Source organism: Salvia splendens, chromosome 2 (genome assembly GCF_004379255.2).
Source record: "Salvia splendens isolate huo1 chromosome 2, SspV2, whole genome shotgun sequence".
NCBI lineage: Eukaryota > Viridiplantae > Streptophyta > Magnoliopsida > Lamiales > Lamiaceae > Salvia > Salvia splendens.
In genome coordinates, this window is record NC_056033.1 from 18,996,042 (window position 1) to 19,008,743 (window position 12,702).

The 12,702-nt window shown below is 37.1% G+C and overlaps 1 protein-coding gene across 2 annotated transcripts; it reads right to left on the minus strand.

Moving 5' to 3' along the window:
• Nucleotides 1-556: 556 nt before the first annotated feature.
• On the minus strand, nt 557-7,490 carry LOC121790804 (protein PEP-RELATED DEVELOPMENT ARRESTED 1, chloroplastic-like). 2 transcript variants are annotated; one of them, XM_042188925.1, is made up of 10 exons: nt 7,195-7,490; nt 6,151-6,306; nt 5,340-5,408; nt 5,080-5,250; nt 3,710-3,853; nt 3,478-3,630; nt 3,321-3,386; nt 3,020-3,079; nt 1,533-1,601; nt 557-1,117 (listed from the first exon to the last, which is right to left on the minus strand). In XM_042188925.1, the coding sequence occupies exons 1-9, from the start codon at nt 7,453-7,455 to the stop codon at nt 1,557-1,559; spliced, it is 1,125 nt and encodes a 374-aa protein (XP_042044859.1). In that variant the 5' UTR covers nt 7,456-7,490; the 3' UTR covers nt 557-1,117; nt 1,533-1,556. The 2 variants fall into 2 exon arrangements, with proteins under 2 accessions (XP_042044859.1, XP_042044854.1); XM_042188920.1 differs by having other exon boundaries at nt 557-1,123.
• Nucleotides 7,491-12,702: the final 5,212 nt, after the last annotated feature.

Consider the following 12,702-nt stretch of genomic DNA (forward strand, 5'->3'; position numbering starts at 1 on the left):
CTTTTTGTTAAAAAGAGAAATGATTCAACAACCATAGAACGTCTCAAAATGAAAAAAAATGAATCAACTCATGTAACAGAGAAAGTACCATTTTGCACCGACCCTAGAGAATTCCAATGATGTGAACTCGAGGGGCTCTCCAAAATATAATAAAGTCATGCGTTATATCTTTATTATTATGTTATGAATTTAATTATTAACTAATCCCAACAAAAGTGATTGGTATCCGTAAGCAACAGAGTGTTGCTGGTCATATAACAAAAGGGGCAAATTAGAAAGAAATTGGGCAACAAGGTAGGGTAACCTAAATTTGGTATAGACCTAATGCAAGATAGAGTACAAGTACCATGGAACATCACAAATAGCATATGGCACACACATATACCATACTACTATTTTAAATAGTTTATACTAATTACAAACTTAAAACTAGAATCCTTAAACTTCTTTTGTTATTAGTACTATATATTTTTGTAGAAAAATATTTTAACCCCCTAGCTTGTTGTCAAACGAGTAACTTATTAACTCAAAATAACGCATATAAGATTGAGAAATCTTATGAAACAAGATTTTCACTATTTATTTAATAGCTCAATGATACACACACGTGCTTTGCTTTCTCTCCAACATCATGTGCTTCACCTTTTCTTCCAAGACCAAGAGCAGAAGAAGGTGACTCCCCCGCCCACAGCATACAATAACGAATATACGAACACAGAGATGAGACATGAAAACATTGCAAAAATACAGTACGACCCGTGTAAATGGACGAGCTCTTCTAGCAAAGTGTTCCCATAAACCATGTTTCAGGTGGTCCATGGTTACCGTGATTCTTCACTACCCCAACGTATGTAGGCCCAATAGCACACATGGTGCTTGCCACAATTTCGAATTTCAGTCATCATTGCTACTGATTCAATACAACTCAACAAGCATTTCGCCTCTGATTTGCTTTATCATTGCAAGATTATGCTTAATATTCCAGCACTTCATGACCACCCTTTAACTCCTTTTTCCCATGCTAAAATAGTTTTAAACCAGAGAGAGATATATAAATCACATCAGAGAAGCAAGGCGTCATCAGCGATACTGGCTTTCGACCTGTTTTAACATAGTTCTGTACCTGAAGGAAATTTAATGTTAGAGACATATGTCGATGTAACATATGTAAAAAGAGAAAGATAAGAAAGTGAGCAGAGTGTTCGCCATTATTGCCCAAAGTTTCCAACTTTCCATATGTTTCAAGAGTGGATGTCACCCTTGATCACTTCCAATGGTGGGCGGCTATAGAAATAATGATACCTGTGCTCACTCTCAAATTCTCAATGTGATCATATTCAGTTACCTTAGTAATTACTGTTAACAACAATTCTCAGTGTTATGATGACTATTAAGGGCTGACTAGTAGACTTGCCAAGAACATTGAAGCTTTTTAGCATAAGAGGATACAGATAAGGTATTGATTTTCCCTAATATTTGATTTAGGAACCTTGTGATGAGGAGAAACTGAACACTGAGCTTGCAGAACTGACCTGATGCGATTACTGTGGAGGGAACTAGAATGCGATTTCTTGAAGAATTTGCAGTGTATTCTGATGAACCTGAGATGACATTAAAAACTGATTAGCTCAATATCTGCACAATGAAGACGCACATAATTGATTTTCCTGAGCTAAAAAACTGGACTTGGTGAAGAAACAACTTAAGTATTTCAAGACCAATACCACTGCCATGTGGGTTTAAGATCAAATACATGATGACATTCTGATAAGCATATAAGATAGGAAGCCCTAACTTAACCCAAAACCATGGTCAAAGGTAAAGGGTTGACTCCCTATTATATGCTATTCCACACTTTCGTGTGAAACCGATGTGGGATCGTATCAATCCATCCCTCTTTTAAACCGGACGTCCACGGACGGCACACGCCACGGGCCCACCATCCGCTTTACGGCCCTTTTTCCTTTCGGGCCCACGTTTTTTTCGGTGGCACCCCTTGGTCACACCTACGGGTAGCCCCTTTCCGTAGGACATCCGGATCCACGTTCACCGCACCAAATTGATAAGAGTGAAGACGAGGGGAGAGGTAGGGAGCACGAGATGTGCACAGAAAATCACAATATGTAAAGCGTGAGGCTAATAATGTTTGGAATCGATCACTCGTATTGCAAATGAATAATGAGAACCCTCCTCCGCAGAGGCCTACGACACAAGTCGTCCAATTACAATGATCTTTCCCAGATAATAAGAACTTCCTAATTACCTTTATTTATACTAACACAACTCAACTAAAAGCATAAAAATAGGAGATGCATAAAAATAGGAAATGTCGAACTGCTGCTGAAAGTTGGCCGAGTCCTCCCACGTTTCTTCGGTGGCACCCCTTGGTCACACCTACGGGTAGCCCCTTTCCGTAGGACATCCGGATCCACGTTCACCGCACCAAATTGATAAGCATATAAGATAGGAAGCCCTAACTTAACCCAAAACCATGGTCAAAGGTAAAGGGTTGACTCCCTATTATATGCTATTCCACACTTTCGTGTGAAACCGATGTGGGATCGTATCACATTCACCATTTAACGTTTCATTAGTCCAAACACTGTGCAGAGCAGATTTTTACTTGCTCGATTTTACCACTAATGATATAAATACAGACTGCAGAACTTCAAGAGAATGTCAAATATCATGTGTTATTATGTGATACCATTTGAACCCTTTTGTAGCATGTAGAAATAAGGATCTCGAAACTTTTTTATCCATCTTCCCAAACTTTGTGAATTCTCTCTCAGATTATATCATTTCTTATTTTACAAATTCTACAATTTATACCCCAATCATATAAATAACTAGAGAAATACTTCTAGTTAATTAGTAATTACTATTAGTTATAGAAATACCATGCAAGTTGACTTTAAGTTAATTTAATGTAAGAATATTGTAACTTATGCGTTGATTCTTTTCTCGATTCTGTGTGTGTGTGTGCATACAAGAGAGGGAGAGAGAGAGAGAGAGATACCCATTCTAGATGTTGTGCTGTTATTCCAGAAGTATTTCCTGCATATATACCACCCAATACCTGATTTTGCAGGAAATTAGAGATTAGGTAAATCAAAAACTCACCTGTTTTATATTAGAATCAAACACGATATTTTGATGCTAAACATATCTGAAGTTTGTGCAGTGGCAATCTCTAATCTCAATTCAATTAATGATTAATCCGAGGAGTCTCATTTTTACAAACTTCACCAAGCATAATTTTTTCAATAATTTTAAGATAAGAATATGAACTAAGCAATGATTCCTGAATCAACGGTTACCTTGGAAACAGTTTCAAGGAACATGCCAGGTCGCACAGGTAAAGGTTTACGACCAGTAATGCTAGCCTGGAGATCAAGAGTTGGAGTTAAACTGATGCACCGCCTAGCTCACAAGGCTCCTATAAGAAGATTCGGTCTATAGAACAGAGTAACTGACCCTTTCTGCTATTCCAGAAGGCCTTTCATTTACGAAACCATATTGGTTCTCAGAATTATCTGCACCTTCATCCCTTCCTTGCATTACACTTTTTATCATGTCGCGTACAGTTTTTCCTGGTCTTAGAGCAACAAGTTTAGCCAAAAAATTGACCTGTTATAATTGACACACTTCAGTTAGTAAGAACAATTTCATACTACTGTTAGGTAGTGATTGACAGAAATATAAGGACCTCTGGTTCAGGTAGCGTGTTGAGACCACGATCATTTCTTTCATCTAGTATTCCACCGCCCATCATGCTCCTGGCTTCTTCTCTGATCAAAACAAGCCTTGCAAGTAGCTTTCTATCAGGAATGACAGGACGGGATTCCATTGTCTGCACAAGCATAATGAATAAGAGTCATGACTGCAAAACCTATTCCTGAAAGCTAGATTAATTAATCCCACTTTCAAGGCCACAAAAAACACTAGGCATGATGTTTTTTAACGAGAGAGAATTTCAATGGGTGGATTCCCTTGGACTTGGTACCGATTCTTTTGGCGAGCATGTGGAATTTTATAAAGTAGTTATTAGCATACACGAAGGCCGGTTAATTAAAAAATATCAAGGTGCTCGAGAGATAATATTATGCTACTTTGTTCTATATGTTCAACAACTATCACCGAATAGTATAGATGATGGCGAGTGTCCAGCAATAAGCAATTTGGGAATATTAATTAAAACATAACCATATAGCACTGTCCCATTTCTTCTCTATAAATGGGTGGCTTGACAGATAAAATGCATTGCCTTAAAAGGAAAACAATTTTTTTTATCATAGGTCCGTCTACAAACCAAGTGTACTACATTGTATGGCTAACTTGATCAGTTTCAATAATTAAAGTTGTGATGCAATCGCTATGTAACTGTACTAAAACAAGCAAGCAATGAGCTAATGCATCATAAAATATTATACGTATTAATCAACAGAAATAGTTTGTTACAGCAGTAAAATATGAAGTCCTAAACATATTGATCAAGTATTATTTTATTGCAGAGGCAATTGAACTACAAACTAGCAAGTTCATAACTTAGGCGCCAATTATAGGAAATAAAGTACCATCGATGCATGATATTGACCAATACAGAATCAAGCAGTGGCAACCCCAAATAAATGAATGACATATCAAGTTTAATTTCAAATACAATTAAAAACTCTTCCTTTTCTTATAAACATTCAGTTTGGCTAGAGCATGATCTGTAATTTCACTTGCCAAAGCATTATTAAAAGTTTAGAAGATGTATTGACTTCAGTACTAAAACAGGGTACCGGTGACAAATAATCAACATTGGCATCCTGTAAAGGAATATAATTTCTCGCATACTCAAATGTTACCAAAGCAACATCAAAAGTCGCCATACTTGCATCGATGAATTCAGCATCTTATAACAAGCTTTACTGTTTACTTTAATTATTCCATAACTGAAAAATAACAGGAGTACCCATATCTTATACTCCTAGTTAGAAGCAGCAATGCTGCCCAGATGTTATTAGATAGAAATAGCAATAGTTAAAAGATGACGGATGAAAGCAGCAAATTATAATTCTACATAGAAAGCACCTCTAGAAGATCATCAGCCTGGTTAGCTATATCATTCAAATTGGCCCCTGGAAGATGAACTTTTGTGCCATTGTCACCTTGAAATACGCCGCCACCTGCAGCCACACGCCTCAATAATTCCTGTCTGCTCTCCTTTTGGGGTGTTCTGCAGAGCAGGCCAACAACTTGAACCTAAACCATGTAGAAAAATTCATTCAACAAGAGTTCTAGTAGATAATGTGAAAGAAAAAAATCGATAATGGATAAGTTAAAGGTCTCACATGAGGAGGACATTTTTTCGTCAGATGAGATAATACAGTCTCCTTGATAACCTCCAAGAGAGACTTCCTCTGAGAGTGAGAAGAACAAATGAATAAACACATAAATCATAGTACTTGTCAATGAACTACAAAATTATCAGTTGACAAGAACAAAGCTGATAGAAATCCATATGATTCCATCTTTAAACCAATTGGTGATAGGAGAAGTGACCCATGAGACTTATATAGTGGTTTCGGTTATCTCTTTACATGCCCTTCCTCAAACCCTTCGAGGTAACCCTTGGAGGGGTTGTGGACTTTTTCTTGATTGGGTTGGACCAACCCTCTATTGAACTAGCCCAAATTTAAAGTTCGATATACTGTTGGCTCAAACAGTTTCAGCTGGGTTAGTTAAATTTAACCCACAATTGGCGACCCAATCTGATACCATGATAGAAATCCACAGGGGTTCTGTCTTAAAACCAATTGGTGATAGGAGAAGTGGCTCATGAGACTTACATAGTGGTTTCAGTACTCTCGTTACACTAATGTGGGATATTGTTATAATATTAATTTTATATTTCTTTTTCCAACATAAGCTATTGATGTCCAGTCCAATTGAGTGGTGAAGGGAAGACAAAAGTTGTCTGTCCATTTGTTTAACAATGATGCAATCTTGATGTAGCATCATCTTCAACACAGATTATTGATGGTATTAAGTGCACAATCATTTCAAACAAATTCGAAAATATAATATATCAGTAACCTAAACCGAGCCAAAACAAGTTTATTTTTCCATGATGACTTGCTGGTAGGAAATTTCAATCATTACCTTATCATCTTCATCGCGTGCAGCAAGCTGTATCATGTAATCGAGAGCCATCATAAACCCCGACTCCATCTGATCAACTCTTTTGCCAATGACTCCCTGTGCAGCCAATTGGACCGCCACCTCCTCAGATGCTTCATCCATGTTCATATCCTCCAACTACTCATACACATTAAAAAGGTATAAGTAATCTCTACCATACAACTTGCTTATATGTCAAAACATGAACAAATCTGTATGAGTTGGAAATTCTACAATACTTAAAAAGCAATATTCCTTCCATAGAACTTGCTCTTAATATTCATTTGACCATAAGTTCATAATAACCAGTCGGATGTAGTTCTGAAGTTCCATGCCTATGAAAAGTTTGAGTACGAACATAAGACCACCTATAAAAACTACAAGAGTTCATGATTTCTTGTGAATGATTAACACGGGAAATCAATACTCGCATCATGTACTTTGGTAATTTCTGCTCAAACTTTTGTTTGACAGTATTTCTGAAGAAAATTTGTTAATGCATCACATATTGCGCAAATTAGTTACCTATGTCTTTAATTAGTTTCAGCACAAGCATATTCAGGATGCAAAATTAGGTACCACTGTAGATATAGACTAAGTTCCCCATAGGATTAAGGGGCATTGGCGCTTAATATCACGAAACTTTCCAAAAGTTTGTTTTCCACACGAACTTTAAACTTTGCATATAATATAACAAACTTATAATCTTATATAATTGTTGCATTTTTATCACCAACGACAAAATCCGACTTCATTTCACCTACCATCACAACATGTCAGATATGATTCTCACTGAAAAATGAGAGTTATGTGATTACAAAGCCACTAGAATGCATATATGATTATCTATTAAGCTTAATGTAGTCGGATTTTGCCGATATAAGTTCGTAATATTATCATATTATCTGCCAAGTTTAAAGTTTGTGTGAAAAAACAAACTTTTGGAAAATTTTGTGATATTAGGCGCCAATACCCCGGGAATTAAAGAGTAAATTTGAGAAAGAAGAAAAAAAATTGAAGACTTACGAGCTTAATCATCTCTTCGAGAACAGAGGTGACCTGCTCTCCTCCTTTAAGCAAGGCTTGGTACTGAGAAGCATCCCATTTTTCCTCTCCCTTAGAAGTATCGCCGTTGATGGTGGCGCCGGCATGAGTAGCGGAGAGAGATGGGAAATTAGGGCGTGAAGGGGTGTGTTTGAGGAAATAGCTTCTCCGGGAAATAGATTGGTGCGAATTTGTAACACAAACGGAGGAAAAGGCGGTGGAGGGAACTCCGGCATGCGCCATGCTTCAAACTTCTCTCTCAACTACTCAACCGATAATGTGCATTTCTCAATTTTGCGATATTAAATTAGGAGACCAGTTGTGAAATTTTATTTTACAATTTAAAAAAAAAAGAATATTGATTTTCTTTTCTCAAATTAGGCATCGTTTCCATTTTCTAAGAACATCCACGTCGACGAGCAGGGACGTGTCCGTCCGTCCGTGCCAGCAGCACGAAGACGCTGTCCGCCGCTGGCACGGCACTGCTCGATGCATCGAGCACGTCCGTGCCAGCGAGCAGGCGACGTGGCGCGTTCTGATTGGCCAACGACATATCCGTTGGAATTTTTTTTTTTAAATAAAAAATAATACCAAAAAAAAATATTTTCACCATCCCAAAAAAATGGTCATTTTTTTACTATTTTTCTGTATTTTTTTATTTATTTATTTTTTCCCCAAAATCATCTATAAATACACACATTCATCATCCATTTTTCACATCAAATCATCTCTCATTCATATTTTTCATACAACTTATCTACACATTCATCTCTCACTCAAAACCTCAAATGGATTTCACCCATCTCATTGCGGAAGCGGAGCGCGAAGAACAAGAATACTACGAACAACATCGTGCCGCTTATGAAGCATATGTCGCAGCGAATACCCCCGCCCCTCCTCCTCAACCAACTAGATCAACTCGCCGCTACATTCATCGTGACCGGGAGGGAGCCCACGAAAGGCTCGTTGCCGACTATTTTTCCGACCAACCGTGGTTTCCAGAAGATTACTTTAGGCGCCGTTTTCGCATGTCAAAGCGCTTGTTTATGCGTATTGTCAATACATTGTCCGCCCGTGTTGAATACTTCCAAACAGGTCCAGATGCAGCCGGTCGGCAAAGTCTCTCGGAGTTGTAGAAGTGTACGTGTGCCATCCGACAACTCGCTGTTGGGCAAACGACCGACCTCTTCGACGAGTATTTGCATGTCGGTGAGTCCACTGGAATCCTTTGTCTTAAAAATTTTTGCGAGGGCGTTCGTTCAGCTTTCGGTGATGAATTCCTTCGGGCACCCACCACCGATGATTGCCAACGGTTGCTTCGTCTTCACGAAACAGTCTATGGCTTTCCCGGTATACTTGGCAGCATTGACTGCATGCATTGGAGGTGGAAGAATTTTCCGACTGCTTGGAGGGGGCAGCACTTAAGCGGCCACAAAGGCGGTGGCCCAACACTTATCCTTGAAGCGGTCGCCGACTACTGCCTATGGATTTGGCATGCATATTTCGGTGTTGCCGGATCCAACAACGACTTGAACATGCTCTATTCTTCACCCCTCTTCAATGATGTGTTGAATGGTGTAGCACCGGCGATCGACTTCACCGTCAACGGAAATGTATACCACATGGGTTACTATCTCGCCGATGGTATCTACCCAAGGTGGTCGACTTTCGTGAAGACACTCAGCAACCCGCAAGACCCGAGACGGGTTCTTTTTGCGCAGCATCAAGAGTCCGCGCGGAAAGACGTCGAAAGAGCCTTTGGGGTCCTTCAAGCCCGATTCAACATTGTGAAGGCCCCGTCTCGGCTGTGGTACGTGAAAAATATCGGTGACATCATGTACACGTGTATTATCTTACAGAACATGATCATGATCTTCTTATTTTAATTAAGTAATTTTTAATTTTTAATGTATTTTGTAATATTATTCCGGATATTTTTACTGTATTTTAATTTTTTGAAAATGTTTTTATTTAAATTGAATAATGGAATGGTGGGACCATTGTGCTCGTCCTTGCGGAAGAGCACGGATGTGGTTGTTATGCTCTTGCCTAAGAGCAGGCAGAAAAAGTTGGTCTGATCCCACATCTTTGCTTGTTAACAAGAGCACGGATGTGAATGCTCTAACCTTTAAACCGTCAAACCTCCTTTAAACCCAGAAAAAAAACAAGAAAAATTCAGCAATTTGGAAGATGTACTTGAGATTGAGGCTGCATGTGTTTTCCAAGTTTTGCCTAAGATTCATCCCGGTAAATTTAGCAATTCAAAACTGCAATTCATTTATTGCTCCCGGTTTTAATTTTCTACTTTCATTCTAAATGACATGACTTTTAATTAACAATAGTTAAAGTAAGAGAGATAGAAAGATAAAGTGATTAGAGTATTGTTAGTGGAGAATGAGACCTAACCTTATTAGATTGAATAAAGTTTTCTTAAATCAAATTAGTCTATTTTCAAGGGAAATCCCAAAATGATAAATGTAGTCTATTTTTAAGGAATGAAGGGAGTATGAGAGAGGAATCAGTGACGGAGCCACGTGAGAATAAAGGGGTACGAGTGTCCCCAAAACATATCCTAGCAACGTGGTGCAGTGGTAGAAATCTCTACTATATTCAGGGGAGATGCAGGTTCAAATTCCATCTTGTGTATGATTTTATCATTTAACATTTACCTTCTTATTTTCATGTTTTTGAGCATTTATAAATTCTAAATCATGATTTCATTTCTAAATCAATTATCTCTCCTCTAATCGTATGAATTTTTTTCATTCTATAGTACATCTATTTATTTAGCTCTTCAACGTCTAATATATTTCATTTTTGTAAACCATTCTTTAATTTTCTTCTAATACAATTCGTTTTTTTTTTCATTTCTCAATTTCTTATGAATTAATTTTATTATAGTCTAATACATTTAATTTCTTATTTTTTGAGTTAGTAGCTTTTAAAATTCTAATCACATTAGTATTTTTGAAAACAATAAAAAGTGCTTTCAATTCCTAATACATTTAAGTTTATATGAGAAAATCTATTTCAAATAGTGGAAGGTAATAATATCAACAAGTAACTCACTTTTATGTAAGATAAATATTTTTAATAAAAAATGATATAGATTATGGTTGAAATAAATCTATTAGAAAGAAGATAAGAGATTCGTCGAATTTTGAAGCTTCAAATCACTATGATTATTTATCGTACCCCAAACAAAAAATTCTGGATCCGCCACTGATAGGAATATTATTAGAGCTGATTCCTTGCCGGTGAATACCGTTTTAAATTAACTGTTCTTGTAGGATTAAAATAAACATAGCTATTGAATGATTATGAATTGTCGATAACTTGAGGAAAAGGTTCAACAGTCTTTTCAGACTTTCCAAGTAGTCCAAGTAGCCTTTCAAAAGACAGCAAATCTATCACTGGTAACATGCTGATAGGATTTAGTTGTCCTATGCGATTTGAGAGCACTCAGAAAATTGATTATGGAACTTGCAGAAGAAGAAAAAACAATCCCTAGCAGGAAACTAGGTTTTGAACAATAGGTTTAAGAGAAAAGATTTTTATTCATCAATTCTTAATGACTCGATCTAAAGGGAATTCTATAATTTATAGAATTCATCGACATACAACTTGGGAAAGAATCAAGATGAAAATCCAAGAAGATTGACTGGAATCTAGTTAAATTGTTCAAAATAAGGAAAATAAAAATAAGGAAACAATTCTAAAAGGTATCTCCTAATGAGATACGTAATCTGCATACTTAGTTGGTTTCTTCGAGGCCCGTTGCGGACGGCCCAGCACGCCTAGTCCACTTGCATGATCTTCCCCTTTGCTGCTCTGTCTAGACGTGGTTGTCCCTTCCTCTTCCGGCACTGCTATCTCACTAATCTGTCTCTCCGCACCATCTTGCATTGATCCATCCCATGGTTCCCCCACCAATTTCAGTGTTTACTATATTATACATACATGTACCCTTAAATCAATAATCCATAGATAGCGTAGGTAGTTGATTACTCCGTTTTCTACCATCAAGTCCACAGTTTGATTCCCATAAGTGCCCTAAATTTTGTAGATTGAATTTTTTAGTTTCACAATGTTCATTTTTTTTATTTATTGTTTGTTTTAGCTTCATAAAGTTCCTTTATTTAGTTTTGTCCTTAGTTTTTTTCCATAAAATTCTAAGAGATCCATATACGTATCTTATAAATATTATTAGTAAATTTAATTTTAAAGTTATTTCGCCCATATTATCCATATGTGTCGTAGTCCTCACCTAGGTCGCATCAGTTTTAGACGATGAAGAAACAAAAAATATCTCATAACCATGAAGAGGAAGTTGGTTATCCAATGAATTTCTGTCAATTTTTTTGTGTAATAGTTTGACAGTATTTTAGGCTAAGTTTGATACGATGTAAGAAGTGGGTAGTATAATTGTGTGAACTCTGAGACCCTGTTATCTCGTAGTTATTGATCTTACTTAACTCCAGCAGCATCTGCTTTCATAGAAATGATGTAATCAGACGAGTAAGATATACTCCCTCCGTCCGCGAATAGGAGTCTCGCTTTTTCATTTTAGTCCGTTCGCGAATAGGAGTCCCGGTACACTTTTACCATAAATGGTAATAGGGTCCCTCATTCCACTCACATTTCATTTAAAATTAATATATATAAGTGAAACCTATATTCTACTAACTATTTTCCACCTACTTTTCTTAACATTTCTTAAAACCCGTGCCACCAAAGAATGGGCGGACGGAGGGAGTATCTTTGATTTATACGTTATAATTACAACTGAAAAATTTGGGAAGTCCTTTAGAGCGTTTGTTAGCCAGTTGAAAGACAGGCGAAATGCAGCAATGACATCATATGATACAGTGCTACTATGTTACTCACTCTAGCTTAAATTTTGAGAATTGGTGTGTTTTATTCAGGCACCATTTCAGGGAATTGGAGCACCTGTTTGGTGTTGCATCCCTGTCATATTAGTATTAACTATCTATAGCAATATTTGGGTTACTGCTGTCTGCTGAATACTACTCCAGGAAGGGAAAATATTACTAATGGAGATGGGGTTTTCCTAGTTATTGTTGTTGGATATAATGAAGGATCATTTGAGGCTAATCAAGATAGCACCAAAATGATTAAAAAGGCAAAATCACTACAGCAGAGGTATTGGTAAATTAGTGTTATAAAGTCTAGCATAGTAAAACACAGGCTCATATTTGATGTTGCAGGTGTCCTTCCCTTCAAGTTGTTGCCTTACAACTGTGCCTTCAAGTTGTCTAGCAAGAACAATTGAGGTTTTTCCCTTATTGGAACCTGATATGATTAAACTGGTAGTAAGGCTGCATATCTCATATTTATTTATTGAGTATTCTTAAATTTACATATAACCTGTGTGTAAATATAGTTTTTGTGGTGGATAAAACCCTTAAGAAAGACACCGAGTTTAAAGTTCCTATTGTTTCTTTTGACACATAAAACTCATCTTTGTTG

Bases quoted from the DNA above. Each gene is read 5' to 3' on its own strand.
- LOC121790804 (XM_042188925.1), bottom strand. From the start codon at position 7,455: ATGGCGCATGCCGGAGTTCCCTCCACCGCCTTTTCCTCCGTTTGTGTT. The intron at 3,854-5,079 runs GTGCTTTCTATG...ATGCTTGTGCAG, and splicing joins AGGCTGATGATCTTCTAGAG to ACAATGGAATCCCGTCCTGT. The intron at 3,631-3,709 runs GTCCTTATATTT...CAATTATAACAG, and splicing joins ACACGCTACCTGAACCAGAG to GTCAATTTTTTGGCTAAACT.